Here is a 20,776-nt window from a genome sequence, read left to right as displayed (position 1 = left end):
TGTTCGTTTGAGTCATCTTGGGTACTTTTCCCGCGACACTGCACTTTTTCCTTTTGTTTATCTCTTTTGTTTGATATTTTGTATTGTATTGTATTTTAAAACTTTTAAAAAAAATTACAGTTATAAAAAAAAAAAAAAAAAAGGCGAGTTATGTGTAATAATGAGAAATGACAACCTGGGAAAAAGTAGCGAATACATGAAAAAAAACAAACCCAAAAACTGCAAAAAGCCATGGAAAGTCATGAAACCATCTGAAATCTATAAGTATTTAGAAAGCAATCCTACCACTTAGTGACAAGTAATATCAGCTGTAGAAGAGCATTTCAAGTCTGCTCAACAACATTTGGACAAACCTGTGAAATTATGGGATAATATAGTCTGGTCAGATGAGACCAAAAGTAAACTATTTGGATGTTATAATAGACACCATGTTTGGAGGCCAAAGGGAACGGCATATCACGAAACGCAATAGCAGCAGTGAAGTTTGGAGTTGGGAACATCATGGTGTGGGGCTGTTTTTCAACATATGGCACTGGCAAACCTCATATAATTGAAGGAAGGATGAATGGGTAAATGTACTGAGACATTCTTGATAAAAACTTGCTGCCAACTACCAAGATGATGAAGATGAAACAAGGATGAACATTTCAGCTAGACAACGATCCCAAATGCACAGCCAAGGAAACTCTCAATTGGTTTCAGAGAAAGAAAATAAAGCTACTAGAATGGCCCAGCCAATCTCCTGACCTGAATCCAATAGAAAATCTATGGAAGGAACTAAAGCTCAGAGTTGATAGAAGGAGCTCACAGAGCCTTCAGGATATGAAGAGTTTTTGTGTGGAAGAATGGGCCAAAATTACACCTGAGCAACGTATGCCATTAGTTTCTCCATACAGGAGGCGTCTTGAATAGGGTTGAGCGATCGTGTTCGGAAAAGATCGGATTCCGATCGGCGATTGAGAAAATGTCACAATCGCCATCGGAATTCCGAACACGATCTTTTTATGTGGGATCGAGATCGGTGATCTTTTCCCACAATGCTTTGCTTAGCCTTCACACTGAGTATACGCTGTATACTCAGTGTGAAGGCTCCGCTGCAGTTCCATAGGAATGAATAGAAGCAGCCGAATGAAAAATGATCGGAAATCGGATTTTAAAAATCGATCCTGAAAAGTCAAGATCGGCTCAACCCTAGTCTTGAAGCTTCATCACCAACAAAGGCTTTTGTAGCAAATACATTTTAGTAAGAATGTTCAATACTTTTTCTCATTATTACACATAATTTAATTTCTGGACATCTATGGTTTGATTTCTTTGCCTGTGTGGTTTAGATGTATTGTTACCAACATCTGGTGAGAATTTCTTGTCATTAGCACCTTTAGAAATATATTTACTTAGAAAACTGATGACCTGTTCAACACTTATTTCACCCGCTATATGTAGTGGTGGTACTGCTGTTGCTGAGTAAGAGAGATTGTTAGATGAGCATTTTCTCTACTATGACAGACATCATAGCTGCTAGTCTCTGTCTACAGCTTGCAGAAAGGAAAACTGTCCATTATATGGTTTATATGTTGCCTTTAGCAGACAGTGTTATCTTTCATATACACAGACACCTTATCCTGAAAAGTGACCTCAATAAATACTGATTACTTACCTTAAGTTAAGTGCCTCTGCATCAACGTTACATTCTGTTAAAAGACAGCGAATATTGTTCAAGCGGCCATGCATTACTGCCAGATGAAGTGCTGTAAGCAAGAACAAATCCAGTCAGTAATGCTTGTAATGTATGATGAGACTAGTCTAACTAGCATGAATATAAGTTGGCTGTAGTTTGACGGCTCACGACTAATAAATACTTGGAAAACTGCGTAAACTATATATTTACCATGTCGCTAGAAAGTGCACCCGTTGTTTCAATTTTTTGAATTTTTTTGATAAATGAATTGTACAAGTGAAACAAACAAAAACTGAAATATATCTCATCACAGACCCCTTTCTCTACTTTCCTATTCCCTCCTATTGCTTGCACAGTTCACTCTTCAGTAAAGACCTCTTAGCAGCTCAGACACATAATATTAGATAGAAGTCTATACAGAGGGGATGGCACAGAAAAACTGCTAAAAGGAGAAAAGCCCACAGCAGCTAGTCTGTACCCACTAGCTCAGAGACAACGGAGAACTAGTAATAGGGCCTACAGATGTGAAAACTGCTAAAGTGCCATGTACAAATCATAGAATGGCCTAATATGGTGATATTTCTGATGTACACACGTGACAGCTTTTTATGAAGAGTCAACTGAAAGGAAAAGTATATTTAAAGAGGAATGTAAAATCAAGAATTTTAATTTAAAATTAGGGTTTATTATAAACATAAGCTTTATAAATAGTAAAATGTGTACAAAAGTAAAAAAACAACCTTTAGATAGATGATAAAAACAAACAAACAAAAAAAAAACATGGGCACAATTGATATCATAGATAGGTCCCCCTCTTGGAGCGCACACCTTTTCTTTTGGATAGTATAAAGAGCTGCTAAGGCAGAGTAAAATCTGGTTCGCCCATGTACTAAACAATCAGGGAGCTTTGCCTTTAGTGATAACTGGTCAAGAGCCAGAGCCATGGTGACCAGCTGATCATAAGGAAGCTATGCTTAGAAAAAGGGGTGTCTAATAACAAGAACCCCCTTAAAGGGGTTGGCCACTTTCAGACCAATATTGACAAACAAATGTACAATAAAAAGTTACAGAATTTTCTAATATACTTTCTGTATCTATTCCTCACAGTTTTCTAGATCTCTGCTTGCTGTCATTCATTCTGTTACTTCTAGTGGATAAAGCTCTGACCATGGTCATGTGATTTACAGTCCATGGTCATGTGATGAGCACACAGGTGCACAGCTGATTACCAGACAGATGTCTGATTACTTTGCTGTGACTATAACGAGCATCACCTGTGTGCTAATCACATGACCATGGACCGTAAATCACATGACCATGGTCAGACTTTTATCCTCTAGAAGTAACAGAGTGAATGACAGAAAGCAGAGATCTAGAAAACTGAGGAATTGATATAGAAAGTATAATGGAAAATTTTATATCTTTTTATTGTACATTTGTTTGTCAATATTGGTCTGAAAGTGGCCAACCCCTTTAACGTCTTTACTTACCATTGTTCCCATTTTCATCGGCAGCTCCAAAATCAACACCATTTTCCAGGAGTACAGAACAGATGGTGGGGAGGTCTTGTTGTGCTGCAAGGTGAAGAGCAGTCTGACGATGTTTTGTGAGTTCATTTACTTTGGCCCCTGCAAGAAGCTAACAAAGCAGATAAAAGACATTAAAGATCTAGACTACTTCGTGTCTTGTAAAATAGCATGTTATTTACGGCTTTGTAGAAGGAACAGTACAATCCAAAGAGAAACAATAGTATTGAATATACACTATAGCTATAGGTATAAATTCCATGATTTATAGATAGACATCACTGTACATACCAGGTTGCGGACAATAATCTCAGATCCTGCTTGCACAGCCAAATGCAGGGGAGTTAACTTGGAGGCATCCTGCACTCTTGAATTGACATTGGCTTGCACACTGATCAGGAACAGCACACTCTCAATGTCAGAATTCTGCACCGCCACATGTAGAAAATTCCTCCCTTTGTTATCCACCTACAAAGTGAGAGAAACAAATCAGCACACAATAAGAATTTATATTTTTGAATGATACAAGTGACACAAAATCCAAGTTAAAAATCATTCACATGTTTAAACTAAATGACTGGATTCAAAAAAATATTCTAAATTTTCTCCTGGACATTGTAGCTACTTTGTAGTCATAACAAGCATTTATTTTGTGGGAATTTCGATGTTTTCACTCCAGCCAGTGAGTCTCATAATAGGCTCGTACCTCTTGTTCTATAGAGATCACTTTTCAACAGTATTATCACTATCAGCACACTCAGAATTGAAGTAAAAATGAATAACTCCATTAGAGTTGGTGGTAGATAACACAAGATCCAACATTCCTAACAGGCAATGGTCAGAGCTCATCTAATCCCTGTCTGCTGAGACATCTGCCCAGGTCACAGTGTATACCTTAAGTACTCCTAAAAGACAGGGTTGTCGAATTATTAAGATTGGTGTGTAGTACACCAGTCTTAATAATGGCTTCCCCAGAAAGAGATGTGCAACATTATTAAGGCACATCTTGGAGTGTTCTGTGTGATAGTAGCAGCTAGGGCTGGTGTAGATGTCTGCTATAATGTGCACTAGTTTTCTGTTGCAAATTTAGTTTAATTGAATTTAAAAGTGGAGGCTCTGACCAAGTGTAAAAAACCTGAAAAAGGCACAATTTTGGAGTACAAAACAGGTAAACCAAAAGCTGCGCCTTTTTAGACCAAAAAACTGGCAGAAATACTAATATGAATGTTCCCCACTGTATCACCAGAATACGGTTTCCTATGGCCCATGTGGATGCTGTTTAGCATAATTCTGAATTCTGATAAAGGCAATCATGGACCGAAAACAAAGTCTAAAAACATACAACCATCCAATTATTACCTGCTCTGCTGCTCCTGGTTCCCGTTTTAATATGGCCTCTGCAGCTTTGTTATTCTTGAATGTCATGGCACATGCAAACGGAGTCATACCCTGTCTGTCCCTCACATTCAGCCTGATTTCAGGGTGCGAAATTAATAACTGGATAATTACACGGTGCTGGTTGCTAATGGCAACATGTATTGGAGTTCTCCCCTCTGCATCCTGTAAGGCAAAGATGAGAAAAATTATTGCACTAACAAAAAACAAATCACTTATTCCATTATAGTTCAACAAAAATAAGTTTCTCGATAATATTTAGCACTACTGCAAATATCTCAGACACCCATATATGTGTGAGGTATAAGAGGGAAGGTTATCTGGGCGAGACTCTCTCCAGGACCTTCGTTTAGAGAAGAGCAGCCAAAACCTCTACATGTACATCTTTACAAGGTGTTGTTCCATTGGTATCACACTCCAGCTATACTCCATTCCTTCAATGATGCTATACCAGACACTTGCAGTGCGATGATCATGGGGCCAACATATTTCATCTTTTCTTTCCCTCTAATCCAACCATTTTGGCGCCAGGTCCAGATTTCAAATGAACAAGTATTGGGCCTTCATCTCCCACTTCTCCCCCGCACGCACCTTCTTCATTTTCCCAATGAACAACTGAGAGGAAAAAAAAACCCTCCAGCTATTGTTATATGTCCTTCTGCACGTTGCCTCATAGCTAAGCATTGGAGGCAAAGAACTATCCACCTCCACCCCACCCCCAGTCTCTGGTATAACAGAATCAGAGAGCTTAGCACTTTGGAACATCTGACTGCCCTTCTAAACAACTAGGAGGATCAAGGCTAGGCTGTATGGGAACCAAAGGGCATATTTTGGGTAGTACAACTTTAAATTGCCGATGACATGATTTCCTCTGAACTTTTTGCAGACAGTGCATCTTGCTCATTATGGGTCTTTATATGTGCTGGGTTTTGGACCTATATACTTTTTTCGTCCTTGGGGGCATACTGGCACTTTCCTTTTTGCCTTTTCTGATTCTTTTGTAGCATGAGTGTTATATGCCCATTTTATTTTGCCTTGTTTTGCAGGTTTCAAAAACATAAAAAAAAAAATTACAATTGAAGAAAAATAATATTTAGCAGTACTGTATATTTACTATGCAAGCTGAGTGCATTGCAGAGATTGTAGTTTACCTTATTTATCATACCTGTGCATTCACATTGGCACCAAACTCCAAAAGGCACTGAACTACTTCTTCTAATCCCCAACTTGCTGCCAAGTGTAGAGGTGTCTGCCCATCTCTGGCTTCCTCTTCCCCTTCTCCATTTGGTCCTGGTTTTCTAGGACTATTTACATCACAGCCACTGAAAGAGAACAAGAAATTTCACTTTCATGTTTACTGCTTCTCTGTAGGCTGCATCTTATATTTTCTATCTTCGTCTGGAACGCCTCTCTCCACGTCTTCTTCCGGCGCTGGCATCAAACTTCTAGGCATGAGCAGTCGGCTCTGCCATCGGGCCTCGGGCAGAGCAGACTCAGTATGCCCACGGCCATTTTTTTGTGGCCGCTTAACCGAGCGTACTACACAAAAAATGACAGTGAGCATGCACAGTCGGCTAGAAGTTGGTGGTTGTTGGTTCCGTATTTCTTGTTTTTTGGGCTCTCTCCTACTGTTGTGGTACAAAACTGCCCGAGTGCACTGCAGTGAGAGGGTATGGACTGTGTGGGTGGAGCCAACAGCCTTCATTTTCCTAATGTCCGCCTCCTAGTGATCAGGTCTATACCCAAGGTGGTATATCCCCCAGTCAAACAATGAGAAAAGCATTTTAGGGTGAGTACAAAAATCCCTTTTTCTTGACATCACCCATTTTGCAGATAATTTTCACTTTTCTTAGACATCTGTAGCAAGAATATACAAAGAAATAAGCTAAAATTATGAAAGTTTCAATAAAACAAAGCAATAAACAATACATAGAGCTAACCTGCGTATAAGGAAACAAGCAACCTGCTCTTTATTCTCATCAATGGCACGATGCAGAAGAGTCTGTAGACATCCACTTGGGCCTGGCCCCCAAAATGTTGCGTCACATCCATGCCTTACCTGAAACAGGAAAATAAAGAATCTTGATGGACACTGCTGTATGCACATTGTGTTGCTTGCACACTTTCTATCTTATGTATGATCCACGCAATATACAGAATAAAAGAGAAAGTGTGAAAAAGAATAAACAAAACCCTTTTAAATCTATTTAGAAAACACAGAATATACACTTGTTAATCACACCAACAGAGGTAATTATACTAGCCTGTGTATAGAATAAATTGAAAACTACCCGAAAAATACACCTACACACTCAAGTAATACTAAAATATTAAATTTTATTAAATACTTATTAAAAGCATAAACAAAATAACAATACAATAATCACAATGAGATATTGGGGGATACAATACTCCATTAGTACTGGAGACCAGTTATAGTGTGAGGTGGTAGGGTAACACAATGTACAGGCATAAGAAAAGATCAGTACATGGGGTTAGCATAATTAAATACTTCAGAGCCACACCTACTGGAGATAAACATTCTCCCAGGGAGTAAGCATTACATATCCAGAGTAAGAAACACCCATCATACTAAAAATAAATAAAGAATGCCATAGACTGCTACCCACACCTACCTAATCACACAAAGCGCCCGACGCGCGTTTCGCCACCTCACACTATAACTGGTCTCCAGTACTAATGGAGTATTGTATCCCCCAATATCTCATTGTGATTATTGTATTGTTATTTTGTTTATGCTTTTAATAAGTATTTAATAAAATTTAATATTTTAGTATTACTTGAGTGTGTAGGTGTATTTTTCGGGTAGTTTTCAGAATATACACTTGGTAAAAGGGACTGTCTGGGAATAGTGTTTCTTTGAATAGAAATAGTGCTGAAGCCCTCAATTACTCTAAAATTATATTTAGAGGATCTCTAACCACGGACTATGTTGTTTTTAACAATTATTTTTGGTCATATAAAAGATTCTGAAGAACAGTTTTAACTTACCAATGTGGAAGCAATATCCTCTAGCTCATTTTCCAATGCAATCCACAGTGGAGGATTCCCTTGTTCATCAGTAACAGACATATCTGCCCCTCGAGTGCAAATAGCATCGACCACTAAGGGAAGCTGATTTTTAATGGCTAGCTGAAGTGCAGTCTCTCCATCTTGGGTCCTAAAATGGAAAATATATCATCTATGAAGCAGTCACTGTTGCTCCAAATTTTGTCTCCACCATTTGAAAATGAGTCTGTGTGTGGTGCAAGCTTATTGAATAACTTAGTGGCAGATCTATTGTGAAGCTATGTTCTCCTTTTAAGACCAGTGACTTACTCTCTGTGTAAACAGGAAAAATGCACAATGCAGGTCTATGAGCATCAGCACAAAACTAACAGACTTATATTTGTTTTATTATTATCATTACTTCTTAAATTGTGAGTCTGATCTTTTGTTCATTCAGAAAACATTGTGCATCAGAAGAATCAGTGATCCAAAAGAGATCACAACTTCACAATAAAGCAGTAGGTTATTTAGCAACAACACACTAAATACAGGCTCATTATCAAAAGAAAAAAAAAACCTTACTATAGTGCTTCTTTACGATCGACTAGACAATGCTGATTATACAATACATACAGACCATCATGGGTATATGCTCTAAATGCTGTGGTATATTCAAATAATACTAGTAATACTATACTTAAGATGTATGAAAACAGTTGCAAAGGGTTGTAAGAGAAGAAAACAAAACAGTATCTGTCCAAATAATGACACAGTGTTCCTTTCACCAACCACTCTCCATTAACATTCTGCTGACCAGCCACTCAACAAGTGTAACCATACCTGATATTTATATCAGCTTGGTGCTCCAGTAAGAAGAGCGCACTCTTACTGTCCTGTCTTCGTATAGCCATGTGCAGCAAAGTCTGTCCGTCAGACATGGTGTCATTGATTGAGGCGCCTGATCCAAGCAATTGTGCAGCAATGACATGCATACCTAAACGCAAAGCCAGGAGTGTCAGTGTTGCCATTAAATAATTAAAAAATAAGAGTTTAGTTAGGACTTTGAAGATTTTAAAATAAGATATTTTTTTTCTGTACAAATACTACTCTCTATTTGTTATAACTTGTAACTCGTCTATGGACGAGCTGTGTGAGCAGGGGGGGGGGGGGGGCGTTCCTCCTCGCTCACACTGTACAGCACTATTGGCGCTGCTATGGAGAAGGACGTTCCTAACAGACTGTCAGGAATGCTCTTCTGACTGTAAAGAGCTACGGTACCAATACTGATAGCTCTTTACCCGGGTCACAGATCGGAAAAGCCGATAGTGCGCTGAATTCGGCGCACTGTCGGCTTTCCAGCGGTATATAATACTGCATGGGCCCAAACCCATGAAAGGCCCTCTTTAAGATGGTGTAATAAAACTACACATGCAATAACATCCACTAACGTGACCCCACAAATTGCTGATTTAGTATATTGTATTGCTCAGTTGACCTTACCTGTCCATAAGGCTAGTGCCAATACTGTTTGTTCTCTTGAGTCCTTCAGGCTGAAGTCAGGAATGATTTGAAGATTATTTGTTGCATGTAGAGCATTGGCTTTAAGGAAAACAGAGAAATTACCTATATATCTGCATAATAATTACTGCAATAAAAAACAGGCAAACAAGATAATACAGTAAACAGTTTAACCCCTTCCTGCAGGTGGTAATTTTGAATTTTCATTATGACTCTCTGCCTTCCAAGCCCCATAACTTTTTTTTATCTTACTGTTCACGATTAATGTTTGCGGGATACATTTTTCTTCATAATCATACCTTTATTATTCGATACAATGTACTGGGAAGCTAGAAAAAAGAAGCCGGCCTGCAATGGAAAAGGACTGTCCCCAGGGGCAGTTTCTACACTTGGGAGGGGTGGGGAGGCGGGGGTAGACGTTCACAGTTAACAATGCCCACGATCAGAGTAGACTGATCGCATGCATTAGCTCCAGGTCTCCCATATACATTACAGCACAGACCTGATGGCTATGGCGGCTGTTCTTATAATAGTAGGGTGTATGTCAGGAAGGGGTTAAAGGGAAAAAAAAAAAAATAAACACAGTAAACTAAAACGTCCAATACTAACAATAACCATTAGGGGGAGTGCTCACCTTTCTGTTCTAATATGACTGTCACAACATCTGGATGGTTGTAAGCTATTGCCATGTGCAGTGGTGTTTGTAAGTAAGTGCTGGATGATGGACTGGTTGGTGGTGATGTTTTAGGTACAGGAATGGGTTCTTGGGTCTGTAAGTTTGGATTGGCTCCTTGTTGTAATAGTTCTGTAGTAAGGTTGGGAAGCCCATGTCGGCAAGCTGTGTGTAGCGGCGTTTCCCCCTAGAATGATAATAATATAACCAAGAATTAAGACTCTATTCAAATATGAGTTGGAGTTTCCATTAACAGCCTCTGTCTGCAATGCTGTTGGATTTGCTGTCAGAATAATGGAAATCACTGCAGAAAAAATAGCAGACTATTATAACATCAATGGGGTCTGTTATCCAACAGGTCAAATACAGCACTGTAACAGATGTGAACACAGTCTTATCCACAAACCGTATTGTTTAGAAGGCCTTAAATATGAGGAAATGTGACATGTCCTACAATATATTAATTTTAAAGTAATGATGAGTACATTAAGCTTTGGTACCAGTTAACATTTATACTATGGAATGCTGAATACTACAACCAGAGAATATTATCTTTAGGAATCATGCAGTGTTCTGGATAAGACACAAGCCACATATTTATACTGCCTCCAATAAGCTATCATACTAAAAGGATGGATACTGTGATAATACAATTAGAAACAAATATTTCACTATTATAATCCAAGGAAAGGAAGACTTCTTGGAAGAACAAATCCATATTCTCTACCATCACTTACTTCATCCAATGATTATACACACACGCTAAATCCTATCAACATATACATAGAAGGTTGGCCATTCTGGTTTTGAACAGGTTTTTTTATACAATTTTGAAGCTAAATGCAGGGAATGATCATAAAGGGAAAAATGTGTAAAAGGACAGGATTCTAACTTCTCATTCTTTTTAATCTACTTAGTTTAGTTTAAAAAAACTGAACAAAACCTAAATGTGAACAGAAGCCAAAGAGTAGCTAGAATCAACACACACAAATAAGTTTATATACTTGAGTATAAGCCGACCCGAGTATAAGCCGACCCCCCTAATTTTACCTAAAAAAACTGGGAAAACTTATATAAGCTGAGGGGGGGGGGGGGGGAGATGTAGCGGCTACTGGAAAATTTCAAAAACTAAAATGGTTTTTGGGTGCAGTAGTTGCTGGGTGCTGGGAAAGGGGAGGGGGTGTTTTGGTTGTCTATCTGCCCCTTCCCCGAGAACTGTTTTTTTCTTCCTCCACTTGGAATTCAGCCTGGCTGAATATAGGGTATCTGCAGGGCTCCTATTAAACCCTTCCTGACGGAACAGGAGCACTGCAGATACCCTATATTCAGTAGACCGGGCACTTTCAAACACAAGATACCTAATGTGTATGTGTTTCACGGTAATTTTCTACTTTTATAAGTATTCCAGGGAAAGGAGGGATTTAGAACTTTTATCTAGTTTATTTTTTTATTATATTTTTTAAAACTTTTTTTTTTTCTTCACTATTTTATGGGAGATTCTATACATTACTATTGCGGCGGGTCAAAAAAAAAATTTCCGCTTACCTCGAGTATAAGCTGAGGGGGGCTTTTTCAGAACAAAAACTGTGCTTAAAAATTCGGCTTATACTCGAGTGTATACTAAATAATTGCCATGACTTGTTATAATAAATGTACCATAGCTTACCCATTTATTTTTATGATTGACTTTAGCTCCATGAGTTGCCAAGAAGAGAGCAGCAGCTTCATTGCCTGTCCCAGCAGCTCGTTGTAACAAGCAGTTTCCTAGGAAACATGTACATTATGGGGAAAAAAGTCCATTATATTTTGTTTTTACAATATATATAACAAATTCTATTTAGAAGGACTCGCACAGCAGATGCCGAAAGACTACAGCACTCAGGCCTTAGGAGTTTTAATTTTAGTGTTTTATTTACTAAACTTCTGTTACAGTTTTGGCTTACAAAGACGTGTTATAGTTATACTATAGGTAATGGAGCCCTGCAGTTTCTCTGTAAATGCAATGTGATGTTGAGCCTTTGTACACATCACATAATGCCCAGCATTAATAACTAATAACACTGGGTTCACACCAGCGCCCGGATCTACGTTTTCAGGTTTCCGTCTTCTGCCGAAAGAAGATGGAAACCTGGCAGACCGTGTCTGGCCGTGAGCGTTTTGTGCACTCCGCGGCTAAACAGTTTTTTTTAAACCAGGCACAAAATCCTGCATGTCCGACTTTGTGTCCAGTTTTAAAAAAACGGTTTCGCCGTGGAGTGCACAAAACACACAGCGGTGCTCACGGCCGAACACTTTCCAAACCCATTCAAATGAATGGGTTTGAAAAGTGACTGCAGGTTTCCGTCTCCTGCCCAGTTTTGGGCACCTCCAAAACAGAGACCAGGGTGCAGATCTGAACGAGCCCTAATAAGGATAATAACTATGGATAAGTCCATAGCAAATTCAGTATCTACAAAGAAAATATTAAAAAGTGTAAAAGCAAAAATCTTCATTATAAATGGAATACATAGCTTTGTAGAGAATACAAACCTCTTGTGTTTACCTGTTACTGTGTCGGGGGCATCTGTGTTGCTGCCGCGTTTTATAAGTCTAGCTGCAAAGCTATTCTCATCAAATGAAGTTCCATTTACAACAGGGACGTCATCGAAAGGGTTCACAGACTGGTCAGAGGAAACAGTGATGTACTGAACAGCAAGCCACAAAGCCGTGCTTCCTTCATGATCCTTCAGTTCTAAATCTAATCTAACAAAAAACCAAAAACAAAACAATGTTAAAGTATACCTACTAATTGGTATCTTAAAGAGGACCTTTCACCACCTCCACCAATTCTACTGCCTACCATCTGTAAAATATGTTGACACTCCACTTATTCCAGCATAGTCTGATTTTTTTTGCGAGGCCCCACTGTTCCTAAGCAAAAAGAGAAGTTAGTTATGATGCCGATTTGCAATTTCTGTAATGTCAAAAGTGCAGTTAGGAGGGCGGTTTCCGGTACCAAAACTAACAGCATTGATTGCTCAGAAATAGTGAGAACTAGAGAAAAAAATCCAGAATCATTGGAACAGTACCTACTACAGGATGTAAAGAGTTGGACTTATTGAAGGTGGTGAAAGGTCCTTTTTAATAGGACATTAAATCACAAAATCATAAATACAGAGAGAAAACATATAATTTAAATAAAAAACAAAAACAAAAAAACAACAACATACATGTATAATAAGCTATTTAATCCAACCATTTGACACTCCCTCTTTTAGTACTGATTGTCCTTGTGGGGATCCAGTGGAAGTAGGAAGTTTTAGGGCAGGTTCAAACAGAGGAATATGGAGAGTAATTTAAGATAGTCTTACACCTTAAATTCATAAACCTCTTTAAAAATGGGCTTGCCGGAACCCGAAGTGGAAAGATGAAGCAGTTTCAGCTTTTTTGCTGGGAGGTTTACACACTGATCAGTGTGAGCCATGGGCCTTGGCAAAATTAAGCTTGATGCTTTTTTTTTTTTTTTTTTTTTTTGCAGTGTGGCTCTACACGAAGGTTTCTTCATTCATCTCTGTGGTGATTAATTTTCAGCCACACATCGGTGAAAAAAAGTTATGTAAGGGTAACAAGTACCATGCAACTATATAATGGTATTGACTACAAATGTTGTACCATAAAAAGTAGGTCTGCAGCTCCAGCCTGCACCTGGGAAAGGATCATACAAAGGAAGCTAAATAGTGTAAATCCAGTAAAAAAACATATTCCTCCGCCGTATCACAAAATTGTTGTGAATATAGCCTTATGTGGCTGCAAAGTGGTATTAGGGGTTTGAAGGATTGGAAAGAATAGAACCTGAAATTGGGCAACCAATCTTTTTACTTACTGTTTACATTGCAGCAGCTGGTTAAACACATATTCATTTCTGGAAAGAATAGCTCTATGTAGAGGAGTCCTGAAAGGAAGGAGAAACAAAAATTTACATAAATCCATGTTTAGCTGTTCTTCAACTTTGAGAAAATATGACTGTATAAAGAAAAACATTCACCCCCAAAAAAGGGACAGTGAAACGACAATTAGACTTTTATTTATCATCATTGATCTATTGGCAAGTGGCTCACTTAAGTCAAGCATTTATTTCTGATGACTAAAGTACAACTCCCACAAAACTTTTTAGTCTCTGGCCAGTGAGAAAGGCTTTTGATGTAAATTGTAGTGCAGGTAATCTTTTTATCGGTGGCTGTATTTGTGAGTTATTCACTATTTCTACGCTCCTCATGTGTGCACAAGACGTCAGTTTCTACATTTATTCCTATGAGAATCACATCAAGGCTCATAAAGACGTGAATTTAGAAAATGACTGTCTACACAGGAGAAGCCGTGTCAGAGAGTCTCATTGATGGTCACATGACACCGCTGTGGATCAGAAAAGAGTGAATAACTCACAAATACATAAAGAAGATTACCTGCATTACTATTTTCATCATAAACCTTTCTCACTGGCCAGAGAATAAAAAGTTTTGTTGAAGTTCTATTTTAACCACTTCAGTACCGGGCCAATTTGTGGTCCAGGACCAGACACATTTTAGGTTTATTTTGTATGTGCGGTTTTGAGGGCTGTAACATTTTTCCCGTATGTCTCAGTCAACTAATTTTTGCGTCTTTTTTCAGGGACACATAGGGCTTTATTTTTATGTTATCTTTATTTTCGAATGTGTTTTAATTTTTTTTATATCTGGGAAAATATAAACAAAATAGGAGGGAAATTGTGTCTGGTTTTCAATTTTTTTTTTTTTTTAAATTTAAATAACACAAAGTGTCACTGAAAAACTTTATAAAATAGTTTTTCCTCTCCGTTACGGTAATTTTTATTTTGTATGGTGTCGTCGGGGGTGGGGCTATAACCTTTAATAACGGCGTTTTATTAGCATATTATTTATTTATTATTATTTTATTTACATTTTTTAAAAAACTTCTTTATTATATTTTTATTTTATTTTTTTTCCAGATTGTGTCCCCATAAAGTCATAAGAGACCTTTGGGGACATCTGATCACTTTTTTTTTTGTACTGGAGGCTGATTTCTCCTATAACTGGGGCTGCTACATTTAACCTCAGGTACAGGAGAAATCCAACTTCTTGCACACTGCTACATGGTTTACAGAGCTGATCTGAGTCCTGTAGGACCCAGCAGCTCTGGCAGGACACTGAGCCCAACAGATCACGTGTCTGCCGGGTCAGAGGGCAGCTGATTTATGGCTGCGTCCATAGCCATGTATACAGCGCTCATTGAGTGCTGTATACACAGCGAGATAGCAGGGGAGGTAATAAATCTGCCCTGCTATATCTCTGGGAGCTCCGGCTGAAGTTACAGCCGGCTCCTAGTGAAAGCAGCTACACGGTCTCCGTGCAGCTGCTGTGTTCTGGTGGACCTACAGGTACGTCCTGGCAGAACTAGGCAACCATTTCCCGGACGTATATAGTCTATGGGCGGTCCGGAAGTGGTTAAAAGGGGTTTTTCAGCCCCAAATAAGAGTTTTTATTCTGATGACCTTTCCACAGGATAGGTCATCAGTATCTGACATGTGAAGGTGCAACACCCAGACCCTGCACAGATCAGCTGTTGCAGCAGCCTCTGGGTGCCAGAAGATGGGGAATGTGTTCAGCACTGCTGGTATTACTTTATTGGGAGCGGCACTGCACTTGCTGCCCATCCACTAGTAGAAACATCACACGGTAGTAATATTAGTATTTGCTGTTGCTATGGAAATGCATTGGTAATATTAAATCTGTTGCTAAAACATTACCGTATTTTTCGGACTATAAGACGCACTTTTTTCCCCCCAAATTTGGGGGGAAAAGAAGGGTGCATCTTATAGGCCGAATGTGGCGCCTGGCATCCGCTGTAATAGAGAGGCGGAAGCCGGCAAGTGATAGGCGCCATTAAAGGGGCCGGGGCCTGAAACATCGCTGCGCTCCTCTGCCCTGCATGAAGCCAGCAGCGGGAGGAGTGATGCCCTGCAGGGCAGGGCAGCGATGTCTCAGGCCCCGGCGTCTATCCCTCCCCGGCATCCGCCTCTCTAGTACAGCGGATGCCGGGTCAGTATCAGCGGCCCCTTCTCCCCCGGGGCCGGTCCCCACCGGCCCCGTACCTGTGAAGTTGCAGGCCGGCTCCTGCGTGGCGATATCGCAGGAGCCGACCTGTTCGGGTCACAGCCGGGAGCCTAATGAGCTCCCAGGCCTGTCACTGCTATATATTAGTATTGCGGCTGGGTCTATGACCAGCCGTAATACTAATACACAGAATGTCCCATAGACGGCAATACAGTTGTATTGCCGTCTATGCGACTTGCAATCAAGTGACCGCAGGTTCAAGCCCCGGGGGGGGGAATAAAATAGTAAAAAAAAAAAAGCTTTAAAAATATATAATAAAAATATGAAATAAATAAAAGTTCTAAATCACCTCCTGTCCCTAGAATATATATATAAAAGTAGAAAATCATATATCATAAACCACCGGTTTTTTTTTTCAATAAAAGGTGATCTAAGCAATAGATATTCCCCAAAATGGTATAACTAAAAAGTACTTCTGGCCCCGCAAAAAAAAAACACTCTATGCATCCCCGTACAGCTGCAGGGTCACCTGTCAATGTGGCCTTGCAGCTGTTGCAAAACTACAACTCCCATATATTATTTTACCAGTTTTTGCTTCAAAATTTTTTTTCCCTATTTTCCTCCTCTAAAACCTAGGTGCGTCTTAGGGTCAGTTCACACGTGAAAACCGCCTAGCTTATTTGTGCGAGGTAAAAAACCTCGAGGAGTTTTTTTGACGCTGTTTTTTGCATTCCGCGCGGTTTTTGACGAGGTTTTTGACGCGGTTTTCGCTAGCGGTTTTCGCTAGGTTTTTTTTTCCTATATGTGCTATAGAAACTGCAGGCGAAAACCGCGCGGTTTTTTGCAAAAAACCGCGCGGTTTTTGTGTGCAAAAAACCGCGCGGTTTTTTACCGCGCGGTTTTCGCCTCCCATTCACTTCTATGCAATTCTTCAGGCGTTTTCCGCCTGAAGAAAGGTCATGTCGCTTCTTCAGGCGGAAAACGCTAGGAGGAAAAAAAAAGCTAGTGGTCTACATAGACCACCATGTTAAAGGAGAGGTTTTTGAAGCGAATTCCGCTGTCAAAAACCTCCCCTTTGCCCACGTGTGAACTAGCCCTTATAGTCCGAAAAATACGGTATGTACACATTTTTATTCTGAGCCTCACTAATTGCACAACAACTAACACTGAAAGCAGCAGAAAGATTGGAAGGGTATGATGCCCATTACTGTCAGTGCGTTACTCTTCATATAACTTGTTACATCAAGCAGTTTAATTGCGCCCACTAGTATTTTTCAGCTCAGTTCAGATGAATTTGCACTTAGCTATTTAACGCTACCTATAAAGTTAATATAGCTTCTGCCATGCTGAAAGAGGTTTTTCATTGTATGACATCAGAATACATGTGCTACTAAACATAATAAATAGGAAAATGAAAATTTTAAGCCGCTGATAGTATTTTTATGTTAATGAATTAATAAACTGAGTTATAACTTTTGTTAAATGGATTGTCTATGTTTTAAAAGGATCCAAGACAGTAAGCTAATCACAAAGTATCTCTCTGCCGGGAACCACAGTGATCAGCTTTAATCTATGGGGAAACGCCAATGCCTGTAGACATCAATAGGTTGTCTGTCTATTGTAAGAAAGGAAAGGCCTTGCAAAGCGAGACACTCTTTAACCTGAGTACATTATAACTTAAACTGGCAAGCCCTTTAACTACCCCCTCCCCCCCACAAAAAAACAAAAAAAAACAAAAAAAAAAAAAAGCATAAGCCTACCTTCCTTTACAGTCCTGCATATTGGGATTAGCTCCTGTATGCAAAAGTGCCTCAGCAATTTGTGCTATATCAGACATAACTTCCAGAGAGTGGTCCTTCACTGCGCAAGCAGCTACAAGATGTAGTGGAGTTTCTTGTTCCTCAATTGTAGCAGCATTTACACGTGCACCATTTTTTATTAGGAAATTGGCAGCAAATTTATCATCTGCAAAGCAAATTAAAACATTATTACATGTATTATATTATATTATTATCCAAGATAAAAAGTTATCTACTCACCCCTTTGGATTGCTTTGTGCAAGAGACTCCAACCTTTCTTGTCCACCATATCAACGTCTGCCCTACTATTAACTAAAGTGGTGGCTATGCTCTCTAGTTTCCGAGACAGCGCAAGATCCAGGGCAAGATCCCCATTTTGGTCCAGTTCGTTTAATTTTGCAGGTAACTGAAACAAAATTGTTTACATACGATTATTATTAATATTACTATATTGATCTGTAGTCTAATGGCAGCTGGAAATTGTATGATTTATGAAGCGCTCTGATCAACAGTTTAATGCAGGCTCATCATAGGATTGCAAACTGCACTAATAATATGGTATTGGTATGGTATAATTTATTTATTTATTTATTTTTTTATTACACACCCTGCATTGACTTTGGATCCAGTATTTTATCCACATGGTCACAATATTACATACCTGGGAATCCATCTCTATCAGATACAAGAAAACAACATCTTCTCTTTCCACTTTAATTGCTTTGTGTAAAGGGAATTGGGTCTTTGATTTAAACATTTTGTACAACAGTTGAGCGCTCATTGAGCTGAAGTCTTCCTTCCTCAGGTCATCCTAAAGTTCAACCAAACAAAATATTCAATTATAGTAAGATGTCTATTGCAGGATATACATGATCAGCAGATGCTATATATTTCATGTTAATTGTCATTGCTTCAGGAAAGTCTGAAAGTATGCCTACTGTTTAACACAGTCACAGTGACAGACTATTGCACCTGCATCAACATGTATAAGTGCCCCTGTATAAGAAATGCCCCATAACACCCATACTTTAGGAAATGCTCTGACCCAGTGTCTCAACATCACAATTTGGCCACGGCCAAAGTTGTTCAGAACCTGAAGATTGCTCATTCTTCCCACTTCCAACATATCAACTTCAAAAACCAACTGTGTCCACTACATGAGTTGCTTGTTTTGTTTTTTATCACTGACCCATTAATCACAAATTGATCGAGGTCTGTGAAAAAAGACCTGACTGTCCAATCCGTGAATAGAATAGAGAATACTTTATTATTCCATGGATCACATGCAGCACACAGCAGTTATGTTAATAGGTTCTAAATGTTAGGGTTGATCAGCATACAAAACAAGTAAACCAAACATGAAATAGATGTGTTGTATTATAATCATTTTCTTTTTTCCTGTATATCTATACAAGCACACACACTCATTGACAAAAAAAAAAAAAATTAAATTCACAGAGGAGATGTTGCTGGAATCAAATGAAACATATGTGTAAATGCAATGATGATATATGTACGTTTATTGGGGGAAAACTGTATAACTGAAAAGAGGCTGTGGTACTCGGATAAGCCAACACTAGCCTGCACAGAAGATGAGATAAGCTAGGCACGGAGGCATTAAGGTTCCATATGGCAGCTGGACTCACATATTCATATGTTGCCAAAGCTTGTGCACCAACTGGTCCTATAAGCAATCGATTGGTGATAAATCTGGCAACTGGAAATGTTGCAATCTAGAAGTGACATTCCTGGGAAACCCTTGCTGAGTGCATTGTAAAGACATGCCTAGCAGTCATCGATCTCTCAAAAAGAGGTACAACACCAAAACGTAGCCTCTGAGAGTCTTTTTATAGGGAAGTAGATCCTATAGGACTGGCAAGATCCAAAATATATACCGCATATACTCGAGTATAAGCCGACCTGAATATAAGCCGAGGCCCCTAATTTTACCACAAAAACTGGGAAAACTTATTGACTTGAGTATAAGCCTAGGGGGGAAATGCAGCAGCTGCTGAAAAATTAAAATGGTCAGAGTTTTTGGGTGCAGTAGTTGCTGGATGCTGGGAAAGGGTGTTTTGGTTGTCTGTCTGCCCCTTCCCTGAGCTGGGTTTTTTATCCCCATTTGGAATTCAGCCTGGCTGAATATAGGGTATCTGCTGTGCTTCTATTAACCCCTTCCCGACGGAATAGGAGCACTGCAGATACCCTATATTTAGTCTGGCTATAGTCAGACTGAATTCCAAGTGGGGGGGAAAAAAAAAAAAAAAAAAAAAAAAAAAAAAAACACTGTCTCAGGGAAGGGGCCATTAGACAACTTTTTTTCCAGCTACTGCGTTTACCATACAGGAAAAATATTTTTATAGATTTGTAGAGCGGGCGTTTTCGGACATAGGGATACCTAACATGTATGTGTTTCACAGTATTCGTTTTATATGTGTTCTAGGGAAGGGGGAGTGATTTGAATTTTTGAACCCGAGGGGGTCTGATCACTAATGCAATGCATTACAATGCTACTGCATTGCAATACATTACAAAAATCGTGATTTCTTTTGTAGGCTGCATAGAGCAGCCTGCAAAATAAAAACACTGCAGCTAGAGAGCCTGTACAGAGACGCTGAGGGGAATCCCCGCCAGGAGCACTGAGGGGCGGACCTGAAGGAGAACCTCGGCCGCCAGACCTGATGGGGAACTGTAGCCGGCTGCCGGCAAAAGCACTGAGGGGAATCCCCGGCAGACTCGGCTGCCTGGATTTCCCTTCAGCGCTTCTGCCGGCGGCCGGCCGAGGTCTTCCTGCAGGTACGCGCTCCTGCCGGCGGTCAGGGATCTCCCTCAGTGCTTCAGGGCCTCATCTGAGAGAGCGCGGTCGTGCTCGCTCCCTCCTCTCTCCAGGGGCATGGCGGCGCCTGCAGCTTCCCCGCAGCGGAGGGCATCTCTACTGTAACACCCCCCCCCGGGTCTGTAACTACGGTATTACCGTAATGACTCGAATATAAGCCGAGGCGGACTTTTTCAGCACAAAAACTGTGTTGAAAAACTCGGCTTATAATCTAGGATATATATATATATATATATATAATATATATATATAT

The 20,776-nt window shown here is 39.6% G+C and overlaps 1 protein-coding gene across 1 annotated transcript in view; it reads right to left on the bottom strand.

Annotated features, from left to right (window-relative positions):
- The window catches only part of ANKFY1 (ankyrin repeat and FYVE domain containing 1), a 36,670-nt gene that overhangs the window by 3,033 nt on the left and 12,861 nt on the right, over nucleotides 1-20,776 (bottom strand). The window contains exons 6-21 of the mRNA XM_075264859.1: nucleotides 18,349-18,498; nucleotides 17,928-18,093; nucleotides 17,649-17,853; nucleotides 13,662-13,730; nucleotides 12,342-12,541; nucleotides 11,466-11,563; nucleotides 9,761-9,986; nucleotides 9,109-9,207; nucleotides 8,449-8,602; nucleotides 7,612-7,780; nucleotides 6,540-6,658; nucleotides 5,765-5,921; nucleotides 4,564-4,764; nucleotides 3,496-3,672; nucleotides 3,169-3,316; nucleotides 1,658-1,748 (exon numbers count right to left, since the gene is read on the bottom strand). Coding sequence (XP_075120960.1) covers nucleotides 1,658-1,748; nucleotides 3,169-3,316; nucleotides 3,496-3,672; nucleotides 4,564-4,764; nucleotides 5,765-5,921; nucleotides 6,540-6,658; nucleotides 7,612-7,780; nucleotides 8,449-8,602; nucleotides 9,109-9,207; nucleotides 9,761-9,986; nucleotides 11,466-11,563; nucleotides 12,342-12,541; nucleotides 13,662-13,730; nucleotides 17,649-17,853; nucleotides 17,928-18,093; nucleotides 18,349-18,498 — 2,429 coding nt within the window. The remainder of the gene's footprint in view (nucleotides 1-1,657; nucleotides 1,749-3,168; nucleotides 3,317-3,495; nucleotides 3,673-4,563; nucleotides 4,765-5,764; nucleotides 5,922-6,539; nucleotides 6,659-7,611; nucleotides 7,781-8,448; nucleotides 8,603-9,108; nucleotides 9,208-9,760; nucleotides 9,987-11,465; nucleotides 11,564-12,341; nucleotides 12,542-13,661; nucleotides 13,731-17,648; nucleotides 17,854-17,927; nucleotides 18,094-18,348; nucleotides 18,499-20,776) is intronic.

This window comes from Leptodactylus fuscus, chromosome 2 (genome assembly GCF_031893055.1).
Source record: "Leptodactylus fuscus isolate aLepFus1 chromosome 2, aLepFus1.hap2, whole genome shotgun sequence".
Classification (NCBI taxonomy): domain Eukaryota; kingdom Metazoa; phylum Chordata; class Amphibia; order Anura; family Leptodactylidae; genus Leptodactylus; species Leptodactylus fuscus.
This window is presented reverse-complemented; position numbering and strand designations above follow the sequence as displayed.